Below are 26,992 nucleotides of genomic sequence, written 5' to 3'. Positions count from 1 at the left end.
TGAAATCTCTTATTCTTACAGTTTTTCCTGTATTTTTCTTTTTGCTGACAATGCATAATGACCACTATGTATTTCGTGTTCTTAATTCTTGAATTGTCAATCGTTCAATAGGAAAATCCCGTGTACCTTTCCAATTTATATAAACAATTATCACCTGCAATTGTTTGTATGCCTTCGTACTAAAAACAATTTCCGATCAATAAAGCAATAAAATCGATTGAGAAGTTCAACAAATACGCTTGGAATAAGAGAATTTATTTTCAAGCAAGATTTTTTAATATTTTACGGTGCTAAATATATTTCAATCAAGAAGAACCAGGAACACAGGTGAAATCAATGAACCTCAAAAAAGTAAGTGGCTCCAGAAGCTTCGAGGGATGATATTTATTTTCGCTCTCCGCTTGTATATTCTATATTATACTACACGAAATTGAACAAATCGAAAAAAAATATTTTTTTGTATCAGCGCAACTAAAAGAAACGCGCACTTGGTGGCCGAAGTTTGGATTCAATATGGCTATTTGTTTTAGGCTATAACTGGACCATCGATTTCTACTGAAACTTTGAACATATCTCTACAGAGTAAAAAGTTAAATAAAATATTATATACTTTTTTTGGGTTAAGAATTTATAAGAGATTATTAATAATTCACAATTAGGTCAAAATAAACGCTTTATAGATTTTTCTAAATTTTTCAATCACATTTTCGAGACATAATAATAAATAATAATGTGCAGTGGCACGTTACAGTGGCCCACAAAAGTGTTCGTACATCTTTTAAAACGTAATAACTATTTTAAAACTGGACTAAATGATATGAATTTTTTTAGATGTTAGCGGGACTAGTCTACTGGACGATGGCTAGAAAAATTTTTTCTTAAATTTTGCTATTACTTGGAATGACAAAAAAAAATAAAATGGGTCAGATATAAAAGTTAAAAACGAGGGTTTTTAATTTCTTCTTTTCATTCCAAGTAATGAGCCATCGTCTAGCCATCGTCTAGTAGACTAGTTCCTCTATTATCTGAAAAAGATTCAAGTCATTTAGTTTAGTTTTGAAAACGTTATTGCCTTTAGGTAATAAGGTATATGAACACTTTTTGTGGGCCACTGTAAATAATCTAGAATAATGTACCAACAAAGACTAAGAAAGAGTCTCTTACAAAACGAACGAAAGAAACTTGTTTTTATAAGGTCTCCACGAGGCACTGCTTTCTTGGGCTTGTCACCGTTTTTATGGTCTTCTTACAAGTTCGCTTCCTCCTCAAGATATTTTAAAGAACACCTCACGCTTGATAAGGCTTAGGGGTTGTACAAGGATATTTTATTGATTGACGCGGAGTGAATATTTCCAACAGAGACATCGTGCGACTGTGGTAGCTCTCGCCTTTGAACGTTAAATTTCTTCCAGACACAGTGGGCGTAACACATTTTTGCCTCGAAAAAACCATGAACAGGTGATTGATCACTCGAAAACGGCTGACTAGCTGCGGGATCATTTTGTAGACGACTTAACGGCGTGTTATACAGTAAAGGTATATACAGTTACCGTTTGGTATTCTTCACTATCTGTTTTTTCTAGTCACCCCGGTCTCTTTCTGTGTTAGGAATATTGATTGTATTCGCGTAACAATAGGTACGATAAAATGATATACAAACAATATACATATTTAGCTTACCTTAGCCAAGACAGTAAATTACTTATTATTTCTGAATAAATATTTGTGTTAAAATTTATAAATTATGATTTTAAAAATAACAAGTTAACTCATCACATTTATGGTCGCAATCATCTTTTAGAAACTTTTCATTTGTTTGTTAGCTTTCTAAAAACTGCTATAATATTTTTGCTTTTAATACATTGCTAAGACTTGTGTTGCTAGGTGTGATACGAAAACTAGAGGTATAACTGGACGGTTCAGAAGCCGATCTGTGTACATTTTCGTAAAACGAGCATGAAATGACTAAACAAAGTAAACAAAATTATAAGGGAAAATAAATATAAAAATGAAATTAAATTATTAGATTAAATTATTATTAAATTATTGATTTTTGTTTTAATTTTATTATAATAAAAATTGCGCTCTGCATTGTTAGTGTGGAACTCTTACTTTGTACAGCTAATTTAGAAAATCCTTATTCATCTCAATTTTAAGGATAATGGATTTTTACACCGATTGGCTTTTAAGTCGTCCATAAGTTCCATATAAAATGTTCCACATTGGACGAAACTAGATTCGAAGAAACTTCTTATTTTTAATACGAAAATAATTTCGAGTGTAAATTCAGCAAATTAACACATCGTCATATTATGAAATTATCAAATTGACATAAATTATAATGTGTTTACATCAATTACAGTCAATTCGATTTGTTTTACTTTACATTTTCGTAATTGTTCATAACTGAAAAATCACACGGTTGAAAGGTTCACGAATGTTCAGCAGAAAAGCTGAATTTAAAGTTCTTAATTAAATAAAGATATTATATTTACGCAGCTTAATATTATTTCAAACTTCATTTAACACTTTTAAACGGGCTCGGAGGGCTTCCATTAGCTCGTTTGGTGGCTGGAAACTGAATAAATATGCACTTCCAATAGATTTTTCGATGAAAACGAAGGGGAGATTTAAATTCGTTGACTATTCGAATCTTTCGCTAGCGAGACGCGGCTGAGCGTGAAATGTGAATAGCGGTCCTTCGGACTTTTAATTTCAGTCTTCTTCGAACCACTTCTTCTTCCGTCGCACCCTCCCGTTTTTATCTTTTGTCTTTCCCCGTGTAGGCCGTTGCCATAATAATTTCTCAGCTCCTCAAACTTTCCAGAAGAATAGCGTGATTCATTAATCCCGATAAAATTGGAGTCGACGAAGCAGCATCATAGGATTACGTTTAAAAAGGGGACGAGAAATTGATTAATAAACATCCATTAAGTCTTGGCTAGTATCGTCAAAATGCGTAACGAAAAAATGCTCGTCGGCAATTTTGGTGGGTGAAAACGCTCCGAAAAATTTGATCCCCATGTAGCACCAAAAAGTATTAATGTAAACAACAATATAATATCTTTAATACAAACATGACAAGTTATCCGCTTTTGTAGGCGCGATGAATATGTTTTTCGAAAAGTGTCCCCTTTTATAAAAATCGAGACTTTACGTGAAAGATGAGATTTATTTGCACACGATCTGTTTTGACGTGTATTGTGTACAAAAAGAAATGAAGGGTGAATGCAACGAGAAATGGATAGCTTCGTGACAAAATTGATATTTATTACTGACATGGAAACAAAGCTACGGAAAATCTGAACGGGATACATTATATCCAGACTGGGAATCTTTGTGCAAATTTCATATTTAGTATTGTGAAGATTAAAATTTGAGAAAAATTTCTTTCATTCGCTAAAAGATTACGAAAATAATCTTTATATCATAATCATCTTATTATGAAAATAAAATTAAAACATTGCTAATTTTCTACATTGACATTCAACATTGAAAATTTCTAGGTGCCACAAGCACATAGAAATCCGCAATCTAATTACAACTGATCCGTATGCAGCAAAAATTGTTTATATCATGCTATATAATTGACATTTTTCAAGATTTTTCATTTCTCTGTCGTTTTACATTGCAAACTCATTTGTTACATAAATCCAAAAGATCTGCAGTCAAATTTTTGAAACGATATTTTCTCAACTTTTTTATCTGACTCTATAACGAAAATTAAAAAAAATACATTTTATAAATCCCGGTAGTTAATATATGCGAACTAAAACTTTTATCGAAATCGGTTAACGCAGAGTCTAGCTGCAGGTGTTCGAAGAAGCCATAATCTGCAGATTTCTTACAGTTTATGGTCGAAAGTGTGAAAAATCATAACAAACTGCGATTTTCGCGAATTTTAATTGTTTGTAACTAATAATAACGTCAACCATATAAGTTACCGTAATCTACAAAACACATTTTTTAATCTTTCGTTATAGGCTCGGATAAAAAAGTTAAATAACTTCACTTTGTCATTCCAAGTAGTAGCACAATTAATTAAAGATATTTTAGTCATTGTCAAGTAAATCAGTCCTATCGTTTAAAAAAGAATTTGAATCATTTAGTCTGTTTTGAATATTATTAACATACTATCCGACGAGATGGTACATAACAATGTTGTAATCCACTGCGAGCATCATTAGCTAACAAATATATTCTTCACATTGCTACACAATGCTACAACAGCTACGGAACAGCGTCGATCAAACCACCTGGCGAACAGAAACACCGCGACTAAAAACCGTGGTGCGTCAACCCCTTCCGTTAACGGAACCTGTCCGTGTCGATTTTTCTGTCAATAATCGCGCGCGACCATTAAAAATAGTCCAACAAAGAGCGTTGTTTAATTAAAAGAAAAAAGAAAAAAACGTGCCGTCGCCGATTCAAAAAGAAGCTTCCCGATTAATTGAGTCTCTCTATCGGAGCGCGGAGTAGCGGAGGCGCGATGCGCGCAAATTAAACGACTGGAAAGGAAAAACGAACATACAAATAGTGATTGTCGAGCGAGCACTGCGGGGGAATCGATACTCTCCGGCCGTTTCGGAGATCCCAGAGAATGGAACGGACGCTCGAAAATACAATACTTTACACAATTGGCAGATCGATTTACGGTCGATGTTAACCGGTATACGTCTTGATGGGGTTTGGAAGAAAGATGCCAGCGGTGGCGAGATGGACAAATAGAGAGTATAGAGCGCATCTTTTTATAAACAAATGGTTCGCTAGCGAAACGTGTATTAATTTTTATATTGTGTGCTGAAAGAATAATGTAACAAACATTAAAATTTTAGAGACAAAAAGATATTCGTACACTTGTCGATAAGAACCAGTTCATAATTATTTTAATTTGTGTGTTAAATTTAATATTTTGTCCGCATTCCTTAACATCGATTATAGGCTAGCAAATTTCTGGTAGTAGGTTCTATTAATTTTATTGTTCTTCCCTTTAGTAAAAGTCTGTCTTGATTTTTTATCTTTGCCTATAACGAAAATTTAAAAAATGTCCTCCGTAGATCTCGGTAACTTATATGCATGTTGAAAATTATATTGTTAGAATAAATTCATTTAAGTAGTAGTCAATCGTTTATTTCACTTGCTGCACAGTCTATGAAAGGGGGTGTACATTTTTTGTTTCTATATATTATACAAAATTTACGAAGTCACTCTCTTCTTCTTATATCTTCTTCCCCTCGGTAAAAAATAACCTTTACTTTTTCCATTCCTCTACACTCGTTAACTATATGTGGTGTCGTTTCAGTTTTTTCATTACAAAATCCACATAAATTTTCTTCCTCTTTCTTCCTCTTCATTTTAATTTTTCATTAATTTCATATCAAATTTAAGTCTTCAACGTTCTGAAAATATTTATTTTGTACAACTAGTGGACTAAACAATAAGAATTGCAAGAAAAAGTTAATTTTTATGTGCAATTTTTATATTATATTTTTATATATGCTATTTTCATAATTCTGCTGAAAATATGTATATAGATGAACGAAAAATTATGCTTAATGTGTTGGTAACTGGGACCCTTATCCTAGAGATGGAGAGATGGAGAGAGAGAGAAAGAGAGACAGAGAAAGAGAAATAAAGCAATGGAGAGAAAGAGAGGAAGAAAGAGAGAGTAATAAAGCAATGGAGAGAAAGAGAGGGAGAGAGAGCGATTTAAAAAACAGAGACACAGAGAAGAGAGAGAGAGAGAGACAGAGAGAAAAGAGAGAAATAAAGCAATAGAGAGAAAGAGAGGGAGAGCGATTTAAAGACAGAGAGAGAGAGAGAGAGAGAGAGAGGGAGAAAGAGATTGAGAGAGAAAGAGAGAGAGATTTAAGGACAGAAAGAAAGAAAAATAAAGTGAAAGTGAGTCACAGAGGTAGGAAAATAAAGAGAAACAAAACAAAGAGAAAGATAAAACTAGGGAGAGATACAAAGAGAGATATTTAGAGACACAAAGAGAGAGAGACAGAGATAGAGGGAGAGAAAAAGAGAGAAATCAAGCGAGAGCGAGTGATAGAGAGAGAGGGAGGGGGGATAAAGCGAGAGTGAATAACAGAGGGAGACAAAAAGAAAGAGAGAAACGGAGAGAAAGAAAGAGAGAAACGGACAGGGAGAAAGAGAGAAATGGAGAGAGAGAGAGAGAGAGAGAGAAAGAGAGACGGGTAGTCGACAGTCGACCGACGATTAATTCGATTCTCACGTGCATCGTGGCGGAGTGACTCAACGAAAGGGCTGGGGGAGACCCGCGGGGAGACGAGTAGACAAATGGAACTTGATTGTGCTCTAAGTGTCGGGGGATGAAGTGACAGTTTTGAAGGGTAACATCGGCGTCATCGTCAAACATTGGTTCACCGCTTGACATTTTCCCTATGGGAGGAACACGCGTGTACACCACGACCATCGGGTTACATGCACTATTAATCGCGACCCATTATACGCTCTAATGGTCCTTCGGGATATTTTCAACTCTTCTTTCGTTCTCTCTTTCTCTGAAGAGGAAGCCCTTCACTGGGAGTCCGAAGGATTTAGAGTCCGAGGGATTTCGAATGTAACCTTACGAATTCTTCTACTCCGATCAAATATCTTGCTCAGTTCTGTTTCGTAGTATCATAGTCAAACTTTTTGTGTTGAATCTAGAGCAGAATTAAGGCGACCCATATTTTGTTGTTTTTGTTCATACTCGTTATTAGACTATGGATCTTGTGCATTTATAGCAAAAATGGGTTAACGAAATACAGACCCGCGAAAAGATCGGAAGACTTTAAGAGTATTGTTATACTGTTTTCAATTTATTGAAACATTCCAAAAAAGTAGATCCTTGTTTCATTTTTTTTTTGTACAACTGGTGCGAATAATTTTCATTTTGCATAAAAATCCGCAGTCCAATTGCAACATATATCGTTACATTAAAAAAGCGTCTGTAATAGCAAATATTCTTGAATGTTTATTCGACTTTATATTTTAAAAAGACTTGATGTATTTATATGCAAATGTGTCAACTGCGATCAAAATTATTTAAGAATGTCGTTACATTATTTTCAATTCACTGATACTATCAAAAGAAGAAACACAGTTTTATTTGACTGCCGCTTTGTGCAATTGAAGCATACCATTTTTACTTCTTATAAAGAATACTTATTATTTGACATTTAATCTTTTTATGATTTCCATAAATACTGGATTAATTGAAACGTATTGCATTAGCTATAGTAGCTAATATAGTATCTATAGTAGATAAAATGGTGGGATCTTGGATGTTCAAAATTTAAAAAAAGAAAAGTTTAGTTGAAAATGCAAGACAAATTGTGCAAGTTTCGCCGGTTTATTTAATTTTGGCTGAATAAGAAATTAGAAGTTTTGAGAAATAAATTACACCATTCTCTTGGTGAAAAATTGAGAGAAATACATTATAAATAAATCGAAATTGTCCAAAATTCTGTTAGAATTTTATTTAGAAACAGTTCTAAAACCGAACCTAAAATCAATTTTTGAAACTACAAGAAAATCAAAATGATAATCTCTAATTAATTTAAAAAAGAAAATCTATCTTACAAAAATAAATAAATGCCTCGTATAAAAATGACAATTTGCATAGTACCATCTTATACATTATACCCCCCGACTGCAGGTCTTTAATCAAATTCCCATAAAATTACTATCTAAATAAAGACATTGTTACTCCTTGGATAAAAGATTTTATAATATCCCAAAAAGTGTGGAAATCTCATTCCAAACTACACTACACATTCCACTAAACCGAGCTTTATCGTTCAAAACCGCTCGAAATCCATAAACACTCCGCAGTCTACTTATAATTTTCCCTTTCGCACGAACCCGGCTGGTCCGACATCAAAGAATCCTCCTGGACCAGCAGCGCCGCGATGAAAAAAGTACGAAGGGAATAAAATTAATTGAAAGGACAGTGAGGATCAATGAAAATCTATAATCGGAAGCAGTCTGCGTTCATTACACACCGTTTCTTGGTGTAAAGAGTTCATAGCCGTCGAATGCCGATAGGGAATGACGCGTAATGGTCGCACACCATCGGAATGTGTCGCCTCTCGTTGCCACTGTTAAACGCATTTCCCGCTTTTTTCCGGGCGTCGCACGCGCGAACGGGGGGTGACCGGCCTCAACCCCCATACCGTTCCGCGGCCGCCATTGGAACGTTGAGCAAGGCGTCAGGGCAACTTTATTAAATTCTCGCCAGGATTTATCGGCTGTTTGCACCGATCTGTCCGACAATACGCGGCACGCACACGTGGAGACGGCGCCCGGGTGCAAACACCATGGAGCTTGGAACAGGTACACGCGGAAACGCGTGTGTTCCGAATGGAATAACTGACATCCGGTGGTATGCAAATACGAGCGTCACTCCCGTGTACTTCCCCTCCTGCTATCCCGACGCTTCAGCGAGCTCTAGCAACTGTGAATTCGCAGTTTGTTCCCGCGTCTTACTCGCAAATCATCAAATTAGCCGCGATACTGTTCCGTTTAGTACGCTGAACGCGATCATGGAGAATGGGATGAAATATCTAGCGGTGGAAGCATGGTTTTACGATCTACCGGATCTTAATTTGGTCTCTTTGATCCGTGTGACTGCTGCAAGATTTTGATTCGTAATTTTTCAGTCTTTTTCGGTAGTTTAGTCCTCGATACTGTGGAACTTGAAATGTTTTTTATTTTATTAAGTGTACAATAAAGACTTGTGCTCTAGTTTTGTCTTTTCATTTTTCTTCTACTCAGAGCGATCAACTTAGTTAGCTCATCCTATTGTTAGTAGATCGATTTATAATTTTTGTATTTGGTGTAATATGGTTCGAGAAGAGCTATAAGTCGTGGTTAAACCCAAAATGCATTTTTCCTACTTTCTGTGCAACTTATACATTATTTTAGAAACGTAACGAGACTGTTTTTGTTCAGATTTCTCACAATTTCTGTTATAATATGTCCAAACAGAACAATTTATTGTAATTTAATCGTAGATGAAAGATTTGGAAACCTGCAATTTTATTAGGACTAGTAATGCTAATATTAAACAGGTGCGCCACCAATATTGCCGAATCGAACATATCGAATCAGCTAAACTGAACTGCGGATATTTATGTAAAATAAAAATTATTTCCATCGATTGCATGAGATGACCGTGAAATAAAAAGGTGCTTCATCTTTCATTCATTATAACTAGTTAATATAGCTTTATGTAGAAATTCTTTTAACGTCATCCTTCTTTTGTATCTGATCTGTTTTTGACTCGCTAGACGAAGTACTTGCATTCTGTGATATTTTTCCATACAAATCACGATTATCTTATCCCCTTAGTTAGATGTACACTTCTTATTTATAAGAAGAATCGTCTGCATTAATTGCAAGATGTAGCAGCTACATGAACATTTATTTCTTTTTCCAATAATTTTAATAGAAATTCTTTGTCGAATGCTTTTACCATGTTGCATTTTATCGACACATTTTCGTTAGAAATGCATAAATGGGCTTTCACTCAAGGACTAACATCCCAACTGTTGGCAATACGAGTCAAGATTTTCTCAATGTCTGAACCGAATGAATTTATGGGGTGACCGTGCAATTTATCTGACTCGGCCATCCTTGGTGCACGCTTGTGGTCTTCTTGTTTCAAAACGGTGCTATGGGAGCTGTTGTACCGTAGACTAGAACAAATGGCTTTTCCCTCTAACAAACATGCTGAGTTCAGGTAGCTACCTGGAAGCTTAACATCTGCTCCGTTTTTCTTAATCAGACTCTTTGCACATCTTTCATCCAGTTATGTCGGAGGGTAAACACCTTTGCTGTTAGAAGAGTTAAACTAATTTTATTATAACTAGGTAAACCGATTAAAAGTCAACGATGCAATTTATCTTAGTTCTTTATATCTTTATTTATTAAACAATTTTCATAATGTAGCATGATTGAATAACTGCAATGTTTCACGACGTTTAGTTATAGTTCGAAATGTTAAAACAGTTGAAAATGTCTGAGAGACAAATTCTTTCAAATTTGGTGAATGAGGGTTGTATTTATTTGTATAAAGTACAAATAATATTAATTAATATTAAGAATTGTGACAATTTCTTATCATTGGCCACAATCAAAAACACTAATGATAAGATCGACTTATTTAAAATAGAAATATTAATTAATATTGGTCTGAAATTAAACTTCCTCCTATAAGAGGCAAGCTCAGCTGCTAAATTTAGATAACTTATTCAGTTATGAAAAGTTCAGAAGAAAATTTCATTGCGGACGTAGGAAGCAAATGCTTTAAAATAGTTTGGCTGAATGAATTCATTAAAAGGAATAATGCAATTTATATACTTGGCGCATATTTGATATTAAAACTGCAGGCAATTGTTCATCTATGAAAATATTATATATTAATAGAAATTGCGGAAAATAATCGACACAACGTATAATGTATAATGTATACTGTACGTTAGATGTGATCTGAAAAGTGCTCCGAATATTTATAGCAGTTAGTTATTATTAGATTGCGGATCTTTATGGAAAATAAAAATTGTCTTTTACTGAATCGACAGTAACAACAATAATAATAAGAATGTTTTTGCTATTTTGTATTCAGATTTTATAAAGATATAACGTCTGTCGTTGTGTATATCAATTTTGTGTCGTTTTATTATTTTATTTCTATAAAACACCACAGTTACTTCCAAATCTCTCAAAATCCACAATTTATATTTATCATATATAATTTTATGTGTACTTTTTTATATGTTTACATTCTAGTTTGTCGCTTCGATTGTTATGTATGTCTTCGATAACATCTTTCATTTAGATTCGGCTCAATAATAACAGACCCTGCCGCTAAACTTCGCCCTCTGCGCTACAACGAAGAGCTTGGCTTGTTTGTTTTCGTGTTCTTCACTATACATAGTAGTTCCCAGTAAAAGCTTACTGTTATTATTATCCTTCGGTATGAAGATAAAAATTGTGATTAAATTTGATTGAACTTTATCATCTTCACATTAAATATTTTAAATAAATATATAGAGACATAGAAAATTTTGCAGCATCTGAAACGACAAATGAATGTATGAAACAAACACACACACGAATAAATATAACTCAATTTTTAAAATAAAATATCGAAAATAAATAGTTTAATTATTTCATAAAATAGTTAAAATAAATAATATAATTATTTCATAAAATAGTGAAAATAAATAGTTTAATTATTTGGTAAAATATTGTAGTAAAAATAAATCGTTTAATTATTCAATAAAATACAAAAATACCAGCAATTATTTTCTCATGGATGTATATGAACACAGGGATAAACTAATATTCAAAATAGCCTAAATCTAGATTAATATATTCACTTCGAGCAGTAATAACTAAACTATGGACTATACGCATTTATGATAAAAATGGATAGTTCAAATATAAATCAGCGAAGACATTTAAAGAATTTACAAATACTGTTATATTTTTCTTCTAACTCATTAAAATTATTAACAAGAAAAATGAATGTTTATACCTTCCATATCATGCAATTAAAGCGGACAGCTTTTATTTTCCATAAAAATCCGCAATCCAGTCATAATAGCTACTCGTATTAACTCTGGAATTTCTAGTTTCTCATTTCTCTAGGAAAATAAGGAAAATTGCAAATTTTCTAGGCTAGCTGGATCTGCTATTAAACGCTTCGCGTATAACAGCCGGGTGAAATCGATTTAACGGCTGAGACGGTCTGTACAAAGTGTATCGGATTTTCATAATCTATTTTCGCCGTTTCACGGCCTTGGAAGGACGCTTCACACCTGAGGAAAACACACAGAACGCCACGGAAAAAGTTGTTGAACGCGTCGCAGACGCGTCCAGGACGCTTAATTAACGGCTCTTGTCCCCGAAACGTTAACGAGGAAACCGATTCCAATATTCTTCTGCTACGTCTTATCGCTTTTTTCGCTCTACAGGCTCGAGCTCGCCCCGATCAATGGCTGACACACTTCAATGCGAGTACTTGGACTTCAATAATTCAATAACGCGGAAGCTTGGTTTACTCTGAGCGTCGATCGAGGCGTTTAAGAATCGTAAACTTCAAGAGAGGTCTTTGGAATTCGGCAAGGACCGATCGCCACTTAAAAAAATTTATGTTTCGAACCAAAGAACATGATTTTGAACTTATCACGTTACTGGCAAATTTCTAATTGACCTTTTAAAATCAATGATCAATAGAGAATTTGAGAATTTCTTAGAACATTGTTAAAAAGTCCCAGCACATAATTCAAAAAAATTTTTGGATCGATATAATAATAAATATATAATAATAATTTCGTCGCAAAGTATTATTTAAAAAAAACGATTATCGAGCATCCATTATTAAGAACGAAGACCTTATTAAAAGCTGTGTCATTTATACTCGATTTAACGAAGCATTTAAGAACAAACGAATAATAGACAATTAAAAATTGCCAAAAACTAGATTCTTGAATCTAGTTCTAATCTAATTGGACCAAAATCAGATCTTTAAATTTCACAGATCCCTTAAGGAGTTAATAGCCTTCTGGTGGAAAGAGTGATAATATGTGTAGGATTAAATTATTAATAAAACGATAAATACAACAACACTCAACACTTAACTGATATAGTACAATGAACCCAACGCGCGGATCTCTGTCTGAGATTTTCCTGCTTTTTAAATCGTTAACAAATGAATGATTTAATCTGTTGCAGTACTTTGACGAGACCGATTCGCGACGGAAATTGTTAGTTATTAAAATCCGCAGTCTCTTTTTTGTAATCGAAAAAGTTTTAATCGGTAGATGCAATTTAATCGGTTTAATGCAAAGATAATGGTACGGCAAGCGGTTGAACAATATTTAACTGATAAAAATCGAGTATTGTTCAACAAAATTCTATTAAAATTCATGGAGATTTATTTGACATTATTTATTTTTCATATAATATAAATGAAAACTCACTTTGACGGGTCCACGGTGACGAAATCCGTGTACAGCTTCAGCAATTCACCACCGACTACGTAGCCCATCGCGGGTCCTATTATAGCCATCGTGTAGAAAATTCCTAGACAGAAGAATATCCTTTTTCAAAACTGTTTCTTCAAAGTCTAATTCTTTCTAATTCATTTTCTTCATTCATTTCACAATCTTTATTCGGGGCTTAAAGGACCTTTTAAGTTTTGTGTACACAACCAAAATGGTTCAAATGAATCTGAAATGTGAATGACATACATATATCTCAATTTCTGCAAATGAGGATTAAGAGGGTTCGAAGTGTGGACATCTTTAAAAATTTCATAACTTCCGGGAATGTCTAGGTACCTGATTGCCTAGATAAATATTAATACAATATGAAAATAGAAGTAGTAAAACATTGCTGTGGCTTCTACTTTCTTTATACAGTAGCATAAAAATAAGTTACAATTTAAAATTGTTAGAAATTTGCAAGAAATCAAAGAATTTTTATTGAATACTAGTGAAATAATTCTAATTAGATGACATATAATTAGATAAGTAGATAATTCTTTTTATATACTACACCGTTGTTCAAAAGTATTAGGACATATACAGAAAATTAAATAAAGAAAAACCGATAGGAAATTGTTACAATTTCGTAAATTTATTTCAAAGTTAATTATATTAAACTGTAACAAGTACTCGCACACATGTAAGTATATTTTACATTATAATAAAAATAATGTCAATTTTATAAAATAAAATAAAATTTTCTTTTTGTCGATATATCCGCCGTGTATTTTAATTACTTCTTGGACTAATTGTAACATCCGTTTTATCAGTTTTTTTACTTTTTCTGAACCTATTTGGTTCCACGTATGTTCCACATATTATGAAAACATTTCAAAAAACGACGCGTGTCGTATCGAGCAAAAACTATGAAATGAATTCGGCATATATTCTTTAATGAACAAAATGCAATAAATGGGTGAACTAATTGCATAAGTGATAAACATAATTTAATATGTATTACATTTATATGTATATGTATAATATGATGCGTAAAACTCGCAGACAATATCTAAACTGAATGAATAGTTACAATTTATAAATATTGTCAAAGTATATTGCCAAAAACGAGAAATAGGTGAACAAAAGAAAAGTAAACGAAACTGAAATGAAAGACAAAAAACGCGCGTATCACGTGGAAATACAAAATGAAACTTATACATAGTTCGAACGAAAATGACTTGAAATAACAAATAAATTTCGTCAAACACCATTTCGAATATGGAACAAGAACTTAATCTTTAATAGACAAGAACAAACATTAATTTAGCCAGAGGTCTCATAGCGGTGGTCAGGAGCAGATGCAGCTCGTTTACAGATGAAAAATTTCGCTGAACTTCAGCGAAGAACAAAACTCATCAGCCCGTTTCTTACCTAGGTACACGGACGACATCTTTTTCGATACGTTCTCGTCGAGGTACGTAACTCCGAGCGTGTAAAAAGGAGCAGAGCCCGCGCCGTGAAGAAGCTGCGCCACGAGGAAGATAGTTAAGTACAAACCGCTGTAAGGCTCTTGATCCGCTTGACCCGCGGATCCGCTGCAGGACACCTAGACGCCAAAAATACACGAGCACATTAAGAGCGACCTGATCAACAGGGTCAATGAACATACGCGAAGTATAATACGTATGTGCGCCGAAATCGCTCCAGTTCCAAGTATAATCGCACGAAACAGTGTAAGGTCAATTTTGGATTTATTTAAACACCAGCTTTTTTGGCGATACCCTGATTTACCCGAAAATCACATTCTTTAATGATGAATGCATTGTTTCAAAATAGCTCATCACCCGATCGTTTAATAAATTTTTTTTACAATCAAGTGCACGCGAAAGTCATGATAATGCTCCAATATCTTTTGTGTAACGAGAATAATATAAGTAATTAACATCGTCTGCGTAACTAAATAAAAAGTAAAATTTGCATAATACAGTGTTTCCTTGATGTAATCATAATAGTATTAATAATAAAAATAATAATAATAATAATAATAAAAATTCATGTAATTCATTTTAATATTTTTCTGACATAGACATAATAATAAAAATTCATATAAGTCGTTTTGGTATTTCTTTGACGTAGATATAGTAACAAAAATTCATATAATTCATTTCAGTATTTCTTTGACGTGGATATATAATAATTAAAAATTCACATAATTATAATTTTAGCATTTCTTTGACGTGGATATAATAATAAAAAATTCACATAATTAATTTTAGTATTTATTCGATGTGGATATAATTATAAAAAATTCACATAATTAATTTTAGTATTTCTTTAATGTGGATATAGTTATAAAAAATTCACATAATTAATTTTAGTATTTCTTTGACACAATCGTAATAATAAAAATTCATGTAATTAATTAGTACTCCTCCAACGTAAATATAATAGTAACAGTCGCGTAAATTAGTTTAGTATTTCATTAATGTAGACATGATAATGAAAATTCATTTAATTAGTTTTAGACGATTCGAATTTTCAGTTCCATTTTTAGGAATAACAATCGGGGGGGGGGCAATGGGAATAATAATAGATTTTAAGTAATTTTAAGTGCCATTTTATGATCTTAATAATGTGTGCACTAGCGTCCATTATTATTTAATTATTTAGGAATCAGGTCAAAAGTCTTCCATCGTTTGCACGACATGAATGTATTAGAGAAGAATTCTCTGTGTTTTTCTACGATCTCAACAATTATTCTTTTCAATATAATAATCGCACAATCGATTTTTATGTGATCCAGAATGTTTGTAAAAATAGAACACACAGTAGAGATGGCGCAGAAGCACATCAATCGACCCTTCTCGTATATGGAACATCTTTTTTCATCTGTCTTGAACGATGAAACATTCATTTGTGCAAGTCATGTTACAGGCAACATTCGTTGAACGTTTTTAAGTGCAAATGTCGGTGAATAATAAAACGAAAACTCATTGCTTTATTAGAAATGTTGGAATGTGGAACGCTTATAATATGTTTCGTATATTAAAAAAAAATGTTGTATAGTAAGATCTGTGAATTTTTGTTATTCATTCATTTAAACTAACAATTTCAATGAATTTGATGTAAAAAAATCTCCTAGTTGACAAAATTCATTTTACTCTTGTTTTTGGTTTTAACAATATTTATCAGATAGTGTCGGAGACACAGACAATATTTAGAAACTAATAACAATAATACATGATGTTACGTATACATGTAACATATATCCAGCATTTGCTAAATAAACCATTTGTTGTAAAGCAGTAATAAATAAATAAATAAATAAATTTAAAAGTCAATAATCTTGATAGTAGAAGCTTCGTTTGAAATAATTACTAGACCGCGGATTTTCTGCGTTTATGAGAAAACTGAGTAGATGGCATCTATAACAAGAGAACAACTTTTGATTGGAGAAAAGTATGATTCAGCGTCCATTAATTTGATTTTATGATTTATTGTGAAGATGTTAGCACATAATGAAACGCAACACAGGCGATTTTATACATTTATGATAAGAATTGCATTGCAACTCAAATACAAACTGTAAAGACATTCAATGAATATAAGGATATTGTTCTATAATTTTCAACTTATTCAAATTATACAAGTTTATAATTAAAATAATTAAAAAACAAATAATAATATTAATAAAATAATTAATTATTTCAAACTTTTAATTTGAATAAAGATCTGCTGTCCATTCTAAGAATATGTGTAACTTACAGCACGAGATGACGTGTTCGTCACCCTTTGACATATGTTGTCCGACTGTTGACCCCCTCTGTATGGGCCAGCAAGGTAATGAGGAGACGCGAATAGCAGACTTCCTATACCTAAGACTAGAACTCCTACGCCTATGTACCTGCGAAATAAATGTCAACTTAAGAAAAAGTAACATGACCTTCTTCTTTTGGATTCTTTGAGTGACACGGCCAACCATAAGATTTAACAAAGTTGAATCTTATTTCATTGCATTCAAATTGAAAGTAAAGTGATTTATATTTTACTTTCAGTTATTAATAATTACTGAAAATTTTACTTGAGAACTGATTGTAATATTTTAAAAATATAAAAAAATTTTACTATTAATAATTATAAAATCCTAATGACCTACTTAATTATTATCTTTAGTGCCTTAACTTACGCAGTTAGTTATTAATGTCAGTAATTTGTAAATTATAAACGCCATTTTTCAATATTTCTTTCAGAATTATTCATGATTTTCTATGCTTATATACGTAATTTCATGACATTAATTAGAGAAAATAATATGGTGACCTATTAAAAGTGAAACACAATGTACATTGCTTCACAATACTGTCAAGATTGAATTTATTCAGATTTCGTAAGACTTTTATTATATCAGGTTGATATTTTATATTTATTATATTATGTCGATATTAGGCTGTCATTTTTGTAAATGACAACGACAATATTGCACCATATTTCAGACTACTAATTAGGTTAAAATATTCACTACTTTACGTAGTATCATCGTTCTACTGAAAAGTTGAACGAAAATTTTGTTGTATAATTTAATATGAGCTCGAATAAAGGAAATGAAAAATTTTCTTACGTGAACATTCTCATAGTTTCACTAATTATAAAAGGAGCAATTAGAAACAAATTATTTCGAACCACCTGATAATTCTGTGAAATTGTGGAATGAAATTACTCCGAAGAGAATATTTATATATATATATATATATATATATATATATATATATATATATATATATATATATACGTCGTTGCCAAAGTCCATTCACAGCGGCAATGACGTATATATGAATTTCCTTGCATATCTCAATATTTATGTTAGATCTGTTTATTTGCGAGATTGTATTTTTTTCTTCGTGCACTCGAGGGTTTAATACAGGACCGACCCGAGAAAACTCATTTCAAAAGAATAAAATGTTAATCAGAGAGAGAGAGAGAGAGAGCGTGGACAGATGTCACTCGTTTAATTTAATATTCATGAGAACAAATTGTGATATCTGACATGGAACGTATTAATAATCCGCGTGAATTGTTTCCAAGAGCGAGTATTTACCGTGGCTTCGAAGCTTTTGAGCGTCCTCCTAGGTAGCTCACTGGAACAAGAAGAAGGAAGCTGGCTATGTCGTACCCTCCAGCAATAAGCCCAGTTTGCGACGATCTCAAGCCGAACCTCCTCTCGATCGTTGTAATGACAACATTCACGAAACCGTTCACCACAATTCCTGAAAGCAGAGGGAAAACGAACCTTTACGATAACGTGTTTACAATAAAGTGGAATAATATGTCTTTCGTACAAGATGTAACAGATCTATTTATTGTATTTGTACAATGCAATAATGACTTTTTATTTTTTTTTTAAATTTAGTATGTCTTATTCGATAAGCATAAAATTAATTACGCCCGAAAACAAATGCCAATAGAAAATTGTTCGACTTTTCCATGACGAGGGACAATCGTGTGTTATTTTAACTGTTCCATCGAATGGATGAGCAATGATCGGAAGCTATAATTACCGTATCCCGTGACGTATAGTCGTTAATCGAATCAAGGACAAAGATTGTGAACTGAAATTAACGCGATATCTCAGTGTAATATATGCAGAACATTTTTTCGACTTTTCACTGTTTTTCTTTGATCCACAAGATCGAACCATTCGCATGATTTCATAAATATTTCTAGACGGTAAGATCTATGAAAGAAAGTCATTATACATTCGGCGTGAGTAATCGTCAACATTACGAATGTGTGCGCTGATCTTGCACGTGTAAAGTGGAAACGAATGTATACGGAAGACGATCGAAAACTATTGAGAACACAGTAGGATGATTCATTAGTGGCGGAACTAAATGTATCGAACTCTATTATTATTCATTATTGTGTGCGAAGTGCAAAAATTGTCATAAATTCAATCTCAAAAATGTAAACTTATAGCAGCATAAAAATGTGTGATAACGATTCAATGATGTTGGTAATAATGATTAAAATGAGAAACTAAATACAATAACTCAAGTATGATACAGTGTGAACAAACGTATGTAAAAATTGTCGGATAATGTTAAAGAAATGCTAAACAGTCATAGAAAGGTAATTATAATAAATATGATTACTATGCAGATAAAATATTGTGTCAAATTGAAATTGAACCTATGGGTTAACAAAAGTTCACGCATAAGTTTGAAACAACAACCAATATCATTCGGTAATCCACTTCATTACATCGTCATCACAGTATTCGATTTAATTCTACGAATCATTAAACGACAAATTAAATAGTTTCATTAACTGAATCAACTACAGCATTGTCAAAGAGATAGATCACATTTTCCCCGAATAAAAATTAGTTTTCCCGTAGCGTTCGAACAAAAAAAGTCGGAAGTGGCTCCCGATTTTTGTGCTTCCTGTAAATCGAACCAGAAAAAAATCGAGTTAAACTTTCATTTTAGCCGTCATTCATCGAGCATTGTTCGCGCGCGAATGAAGTGCGAGTTCTGATGAACGGAAAGCGAAACTTTTTATTCCTCTCTTTCGGTCGGGGGCCTCTGTATTTGTCAAACAACGTAAGCCGATATCCGAGCCGAGGAACATTCCCGTCCGCGAACGTTGAAAAGGCGAACTCTTCTTTTTCGAACGCGGCGTGCAGCTCTTTGTGCGACTCGACGCCCTATTGACAGTTGTTCGTAGCATCGGCAAACGGACGGACCGAGGCCTGCTGTTCGATTCAGAAGCGATTAGCATGCGCCTATGCATATTCGTGAGAAAGAAGTGTTTAATAGATTTACGTACGAGAGAACGATTTTCTTCGGCAGGGTGAGCGGATCCCGGGCTCGCTCCAGGGGGAGACGTAATTCAATTAGTTTACCCTTCTGATTCATTTACGCGTAGCACGCGGATTTGCTTTGACGAACGTAACCGCCGCGTTTTGACAGATCTCCGTTCGCGCTTTTAGATTCGCCGTTTTTCATACGGGCGTTTTTTTCGAGACAAAAATCATAACTTCTAAATTAATTAATTCTCGACCTAAGTACATTAATAATTTGTTAAAGATGCATCGATATTTGTACATAAATAATATACAGTTCTCTTAAAAGAGATCCATGTGATCTTGATTTTTTTGTCGAATGAAAAATCTTTTATCAATATCAGATGATAAGACTCGGATTACAATTACGTTATAGATCATCGAAAAAAAAAATATTGATTTTTAGGATTTTTTCAATTAAGCGACGCAATGTGCGTCGTCTCTCGTTTCGAATTATATCCTCCATCTAAAACATTGTCTGCATCGTTTGTAAGAAATTGAAGACGAATAGAAATTTTATTGTTTATTTAATAATCTTAACAAGTAGAAAATAGTACGTCAATATTCTTAGTACGTTAAGAAATTAGAAAGATAAAATTTACCATGAAAAAATATTAGTTCAATTTCTTTGTATTCTAAAAATCCTTGTAACATTCAATTTATTCAATATATTACAACAACAAAAAGGAATTTTAAAACCTAGTTAAAAATTAGTGTCGCTTCTATATGTTAGCCTTGGGTTACATTAAATATATTTAATTATACTGAGCGATTGTTTTCATTCCAGTTTTTTCACAGTTACAATGCTTAGAACTTTTTGAACTGTAATAATTTCTTAGGAAAAATCAAAATTTATATTTATCGTGTTATTTGAATGCTTAAATATTGATGATAAGAGAACAGAATATTATTCTGATTTAAATTTGTCGATGTACTCCGAATGTTTACGGAAATGTTCAAGAAAATAGAATTCCGGAGAGGGAAATTTCTTTGTCAAAGTCCTGTAAAAAGTTTGAGACAAGGAAGACAGACTCATATTTATTCAGCTTAGTTATGATAAATAAACCAACAGTCGGTTTAAAATCAGTAAATAAATAAATATTCCTCGCTAAAAATGGAATACATAGAAACTAAATGAGTAATTCCCATATGTTATATAATCTTCTTTTTAAAGTTAAAGATTATTAAAAACATCAGATTTAAAAAACTTAAAGGAATAACATTCATATTTAACAAATAATTGCCAGAAATCTCCATCACAAGTCAGATTCGTAAATGTAAGACAAGGAGTTAAATTCATTTAATTTGTTCACTACTTCGAATTTGATTTACTTAGTTTATCCTAAATAAATAAACTCCGCAGTTTACTAATTGTTGTAAATTACAAGCAGGGATGGAACAAGTTTTGTAATATTTTAACAGGTTCTATTTAAAACCTGGACCATGGTATTTTTTTAAAACATGCTTTTCGAGAAAGTTCTTCTTAAAGTAAAAATTTTAGTTGAAAGAGTACTTTCAACAAGCAACGTGAAAAGCTTGATTATAACAGGAGTAGATATTTGGTTTTATCGATACTAAAAATGTTCCTCATCGGAGTAAAATAAAATATGAGAAATAAAATATATAAAATTCATTTTACAATATGAATATCTTATAAACAAGGTTACAACCTCGATTTTGTACTCGTATAAGATGAGAAGAACAAACAATATTGTAATAAAACATGAAAGTATTCAATTTGACATCAGTCGGCTTCATTCGTAAGTAAAGTGTTAACTGTGTTGTACTATTGTTTTTAACTGTATGCATAATTTTTAGCTTTGAATTAATTTTTCAACTCGTTTCCATTCGATTGTCAAAAGCACACGACATTCGATCTCTCGTGTCAAAAGCACTTGTTTATACCCTAAAAATAGAACAAACTTTTGAATCTGAAAAATTTTATAATATTGAAAGCCGTTCCTTTGCATATATATAACTTTGATTTATAGTTTTAGTTGTACGTCATTTACATTTTTGGTACGGTGGTCACAAATTCTACTCCTTCCACAGAGTATTTGAATTTAATGTAGCCTATGTTGTTGCGAGTATTACCGTATGTAAGTAAATAAGGACGCCGTTTGTTGAAATATATAATTGAATGGATAGAAACACACACACACACACACACACAATTAAATCAATTTTCATTCAAATTCATTTCAGAGATTCTATTTCGAACCAATCATCGGGCTGAAGTTAATCCGTGTTGGACAAGTTCGGAGAAGTTCTCAGCTGCCAAGGAATGAAATTCATTGAAATATTCGAATATCTGGTGAATTCGTTTTTGGAAAATTTTGGTGAATTCTAATGCTACTCTGAGATATTTCCAATTTATACAACAATTATAAAATGTAAGACGTGAGATATTAATAGTTTGACTAGAAGTGGAAGAATACAAATCCTGTTGTAATGGATCAATCCTTTTAAGATTGATGTCACATTTTGAAGACATAAAACTCATGTATGAAACTCTTGAGATTGCAAACAATTAATCTTTATTCAATCTAAGTAACAATAAAATATAAGTACACAGTTTTCCTCTCTTCTTACTATTTGGCTCTTATTCTCTTTGACGTATGATCCAGTTCTCTGAGAAAGATGTTTTTAATATTTTTAAGAAGTCCTAATTCATACACACACAAAAAAGATTTAACAAGTAGATTCTGATCCAATCTTTGACTGTATATTATTTTAACTATATATTAAAATATACCACATCATGAAATGATGTTCGTCTACAAATGATTTGTAACGAATACAGTGAAATTATTATAAGTTTGCTGATTAGAAAATTATTGTTAATAATTTCCTAGAAGACGAAGAAAATTGATATTCACTGCTTACCAACATTTAGTCTAATGGCTAGATTATAGATCGTTATAGATTTATGGTACTTACACATTTGTCAAACATAAGACATATTAACATATATTAATGACTAGACTATATTTTTTAAATACAAGAGAACGTATAAATTAACGAGATGTAACAGCATTTTTATTTTATTTTTACAACGAGCAATCTTTTAGTCGACGAAAGAAATTTTTCTTAATTTTAACTTTTGTAAAATGATGTAAATTTTCTCGATGGTAATCCGAATTCGTTCGTCGTTTAGACGTTTATAAAATAATAAAATAAAGACTCGGAATCCACACTAACGACCAGGAACCGTCAACAGAAAAATTAAATTTTATTTCAATTTTACCACGTACATACACATTCGCCAAGCTCTATTCGAAATCTCCACGAATCTGGCTGAACACCGCGAAGCACCGGTTAAATATAATCTCTAAAACTGTCGACGAAAGCTGGAGCCACAGAAAGTCCATTAAAAATTGTACGATTAATTACAAGCAAGACACAGTGCCGTACGAACCGTCCATCCCTTATCGTCCAGCACCCTAGTCCGCGGCGCAAAGGCCTAAACTCCGTCGCATGAATTTCAAACAGCCCTTGAACTGCAATTACCATCAGTAAAACCGACCGGCAAAACCAGTAAAAAATACAGAAATTCTCGGCGAAACAGGTTCCGATTGGCAGCCGGCGCGGTTCCCGTGGCCCTCCCACGCTAGTTAACCGATATCCGTCTAGTTAGCGGGCTCGCAAGACAGCCGCTTAAGCGTCGCGTGTATCCGGTGGCTGTCTACCCGGAAAATTAACCACCTTCGTTTCCCATTGTGCCGCTAATAGGAGAATTTTAATTAAAGCGGGAGCCGGCCTCTGCGCGCCGGGCAACGCGGACAATTCGTTTCTCCAGCTGGTGGCGGGACTGGCAGGCAGCAAGGCAGTGCTGGCCGCACGAACACATACGCACAAGAGAGACAGAGAGAGAGAGAGAGAGAGAGAGAGAGAGAGAGGGCGTTCTTCTTTTGTAGCGTGTGCAGGCGTTAAGGAAGGGGTACATTACTTTGTACATTAAAATGTACAAAGATTTCACACAATATGAAGAAATAATCATAACAGTTCACAATATTTGAACAAAGGAAAACAGAACCGAAGGTATAATTTAGCAAAGTCAAAATTAATTTCTTTAGCTAATTTTTATTGTTCCTTACAATTAGAGCTATTATTTAACGATAGCGCAATTAAGATGAACAAAATTCTTTACTTCGAAAAATTATTGTTTGGACAGTTTTTGAGTGTTTTTGCACAAAACTAAAATTTTCTCGAAAAATATCAAATTTAACTTAAATTTTCGATGTTGAAAATTATTCCTGCGACATTCTTTATAATTTTCTCTTATTCTAGAACATCTTAAGCTTAATTTAAAATATAGTTACTGTGCGCCGTACGAGAGTTAGACTAAATACCCTGTATGCGGCCTCTTTCTTCGATAATCCCCCTCTACGGTCGCGCAGACCCCTTCTACAACCCTCACGGACCTCATTCGATGATGTCCGACCTTCGCGTTCCGTTCGCCCTTCGTCGATCGGTTTCCTTTCGACATCCACTACCCTCCAGCGTGCGTCAACCTCCTGCCATCGGTCCGGAAAACTCGATTTCCGGTTATCGTCAGTCACCACCCCTCTCCAACCATCCCCTCCACACGTTTTTCCATCCCTCTTTCAATCTCTCTCTCTCTCTCTCTCTCTCGATCCTTGTCCCCGCACTGAAAGCTTCGAGATTGCATTCGAATGCACGGTTATTAGTAACGCCAAACGACGATATCGAGTCAATCAACGAGCGAGATATTATGGCGAAAAATCAGCTTCCGATAGGAGCGCGTTGCGAGAACGGTGCTCGTTTAATGGCTTTATAGTTCGACGGTATGCACCGTGTGCTGGTGACAGCAGAAGATTGTCATGTTACCGTTCGGTTGTTAATGTTTGTCCGAAATTGGTTTGTTTACGTGAGAAATGCCGATTTTTAGCGGCAACTTTCATCCTGAATAAATTATCTTTTTGCCTTGCAACGATGAATTGTTAAATTGTAGACGTGCAAATGGTAAATTGTTAATTTGTTAATGTAAAGATGAGAAATTGTTAAATTGTTCATGTAAAAATGAGAAATTGTTAAATTGTTATTGTACAAATGATAAATTATTAAACTGTTAATGTCCAAATGATAAACTCAATGTTAAATGTAACATATAATCTTTAATTAATGAAGCTGAAACTGAATTTGTAGAGTTTGTGGAATTCCGAGCTATTTGTTGAATAGAAAAATCTATTGAATACAAAAATCTTGAGCGAATTCTTGCAACAAATGCAGTCAATATTTGTTCTATATAAAGATTCGCAGTCTACTGATTACGATAACTAACTAAAGTTCATCTCCAAAATTCAGCTTTAATTGGACGAAGACTGCGGAAACATAGCCGTCACCCAGATATGGATAACGTGGCGTTCAACGTGTTAATAGGATCATCTTTGGATCTTTGAATATTTTAACAGGATCATCCTTGAATCACGTTTTACCAGGTAAGGACTAGCAAACATTTATGCGCTTTCCTTTTGCAAGTCTCAAATAATTATAAACGTACCCAATGTCGCATTATTTAATTACTTGGGACGTAATAGATTAAACCAGGGCTCGGAATTAACCAGCACACATATATACAGGGTGGGGCACATTTGAAACGAGACACCCGAATAACTCGCTTATTTTTGACAATAGAGTTTGTCAGAAAAAGGTTGTTTGATTTCAAGGGGCACATAATATGATGTCAATAATTTTTTTATAGGTGGAGGCATACGAAGATCAAACTTGTTCTTTATGACCTAATCTTTTATTCACATTCTGATAAAGTCTTTCAAGATGAATATAATGTCCTATAAATTAAGGTCGTTGAAGGTCACAACATATGAACTACAATAAAAAACAAATTTTTCTGTCGCGTTCAAGTTACTTTGTACTAACATGCGCATTTTATTTTATAGTGGCTGCAATATTTATCGCATTCGCCTCATTAGTCACTCTTTCAACTGATCGAGCGTTTTTTTGCCACACTTCACGTTTCTTGAAACCTTTTTACAATACGTGACAACATTGACAATAAAGGTTTGACACCATTGGGCAATCTTTCATACGAACACCTGAGGTGCTCTCCAAGCCAAAAGAGGCGACCACAGGGAGCGAGACGCCCGACGGGAGTCGGGAGGCGTAGCTCTCGCGATCTGAATGTTGCAAACTGGTTAATTCCGAGCCCTGGATTAAAGATTCGTGTGCCTCGCGTCACTTCTGCTCGTGACGACCAATAAATTCACGCTATGTAGATCTTGATATAACGCGTCGTTGAGAGGAAATAAAATGAACGATCATTTAAGATGCTTTCATCTTTCTCTAATTTAAAAATTTGATCAGACTTAAGCGAATCACGCACCTTGAATAGCGCCTGTCCAACAGAGCCAGAAGAGTGCCCATTTTGCGGTTCGAAATCGTTGCAAGTACGTGGGCCTGAACCAGAACCAGCCGCATTTCAGGTTATCCGTCGTCCCGTCCGACTCCTTCGGCGCTTCCAGCTTTATTTCCGGTTTCCTCGGCCCATCTCCGAACTGTTCCGGAAAACTGGACAGGGTCTCGTGCATGTCCGGCACTCCCGACTGTAAATCACATCATTCAGATGATACTCCCATAACTAACTCAACTAAACCCTTCAACGATAATATTCCTTGTTCGTCTTCGACTTTATAATGTTCAAATAGCTACTAATATTTTGTGAAATTAAGTCCAAGTTCATACTTCGGTAACAAACACATTTTATCTATAATTGTGTTCGCTCGAATATATTTATATATATAACATATTAATTTATACATTTCCACGAGAACACTAAAATTAATAGACCGTGGATTTTTATGAAAATTCTGATTTTCATACGACTTTTTGCAAAAATTCGAACCAAGAACAAGTCTCCTTCGCCAAATAGTAATTGTAAGAAGAACATAAGAATGCTATTAGACTTTGTTAATTAATTTATTTTCTTGCATCTAAAAGCATAAAAATCGACAGTCTAGTAATTAAAGATGAATATGTACTGTGATATTAGGATGAAGCATAATTTACGTTAAATTGAATACTTCAATTGCTTAGATGACTTGATAAATTGAAGACTCTAGGGCATTATAAATTTTAAATTGAATAATAAATTATTATGAGTTAGTGA

At 33.5% G+C, this 26,992-nt stretch overlaps 1 protein-coding gene across 11 annotated transcripts in view; it reads right to left on the bottom strand.

The window, feature by feature from the left end:
* The window catches only part of Oatp26F (Organic anion transporting polypeptide 26F), a 79,050-nt gene that overhangs the window by 13,913 nt on the left and 38,145 nt on the right, over positions 1–26,992 (bottom strand). For all 11 annotated transcript variants that reach the window (XM_033483622.2, XM_033483627.2, XM_076528764.1 and 8 more), the window contains 5 exons: positions 26,210–26,429; positions 18,100–18,268; positions 16,770–16,908; positions 14,436–14,610; positions 12,999–13,101 (listed from right to left, as the gene is read on the bottom strand). In XM_033483622.2, coding sequence (XP_033339513.1) covers positions 12,999–13,101; positions 14,436–14,610; positions 16,770–16,908; positions 18,100–18,268; positions 26,210–26,429 — 806 coding nt within the window. The remainder of the gene's footprint in view (positions 1–12,998; positions 13,102–14,435; positions 14,611–16,769; positions 16,909–18,099; positions 18,269–26,209; positions 26,430–26,992) is intronic.

This window comes from Megalopta genalis, chromosome 2, assembly GCF_051020955.1.
Source record: "Megalopta genalis isolate 19385.01 chromosome 2, iyMegGena1_principal, whole genome shotgun sequence".
Lineage (NCBI taxonomy): Eukaryota > Metazoa > Arthropoda > Insecta > Hymenoptera > Halictidae > Megalopta > Megalopta genalis.
The sequence above is the reverse complement of the archived record's forward strand: the minus strand, read 5'-3'. Positions and strand labels throughout refer to the sequence as shown.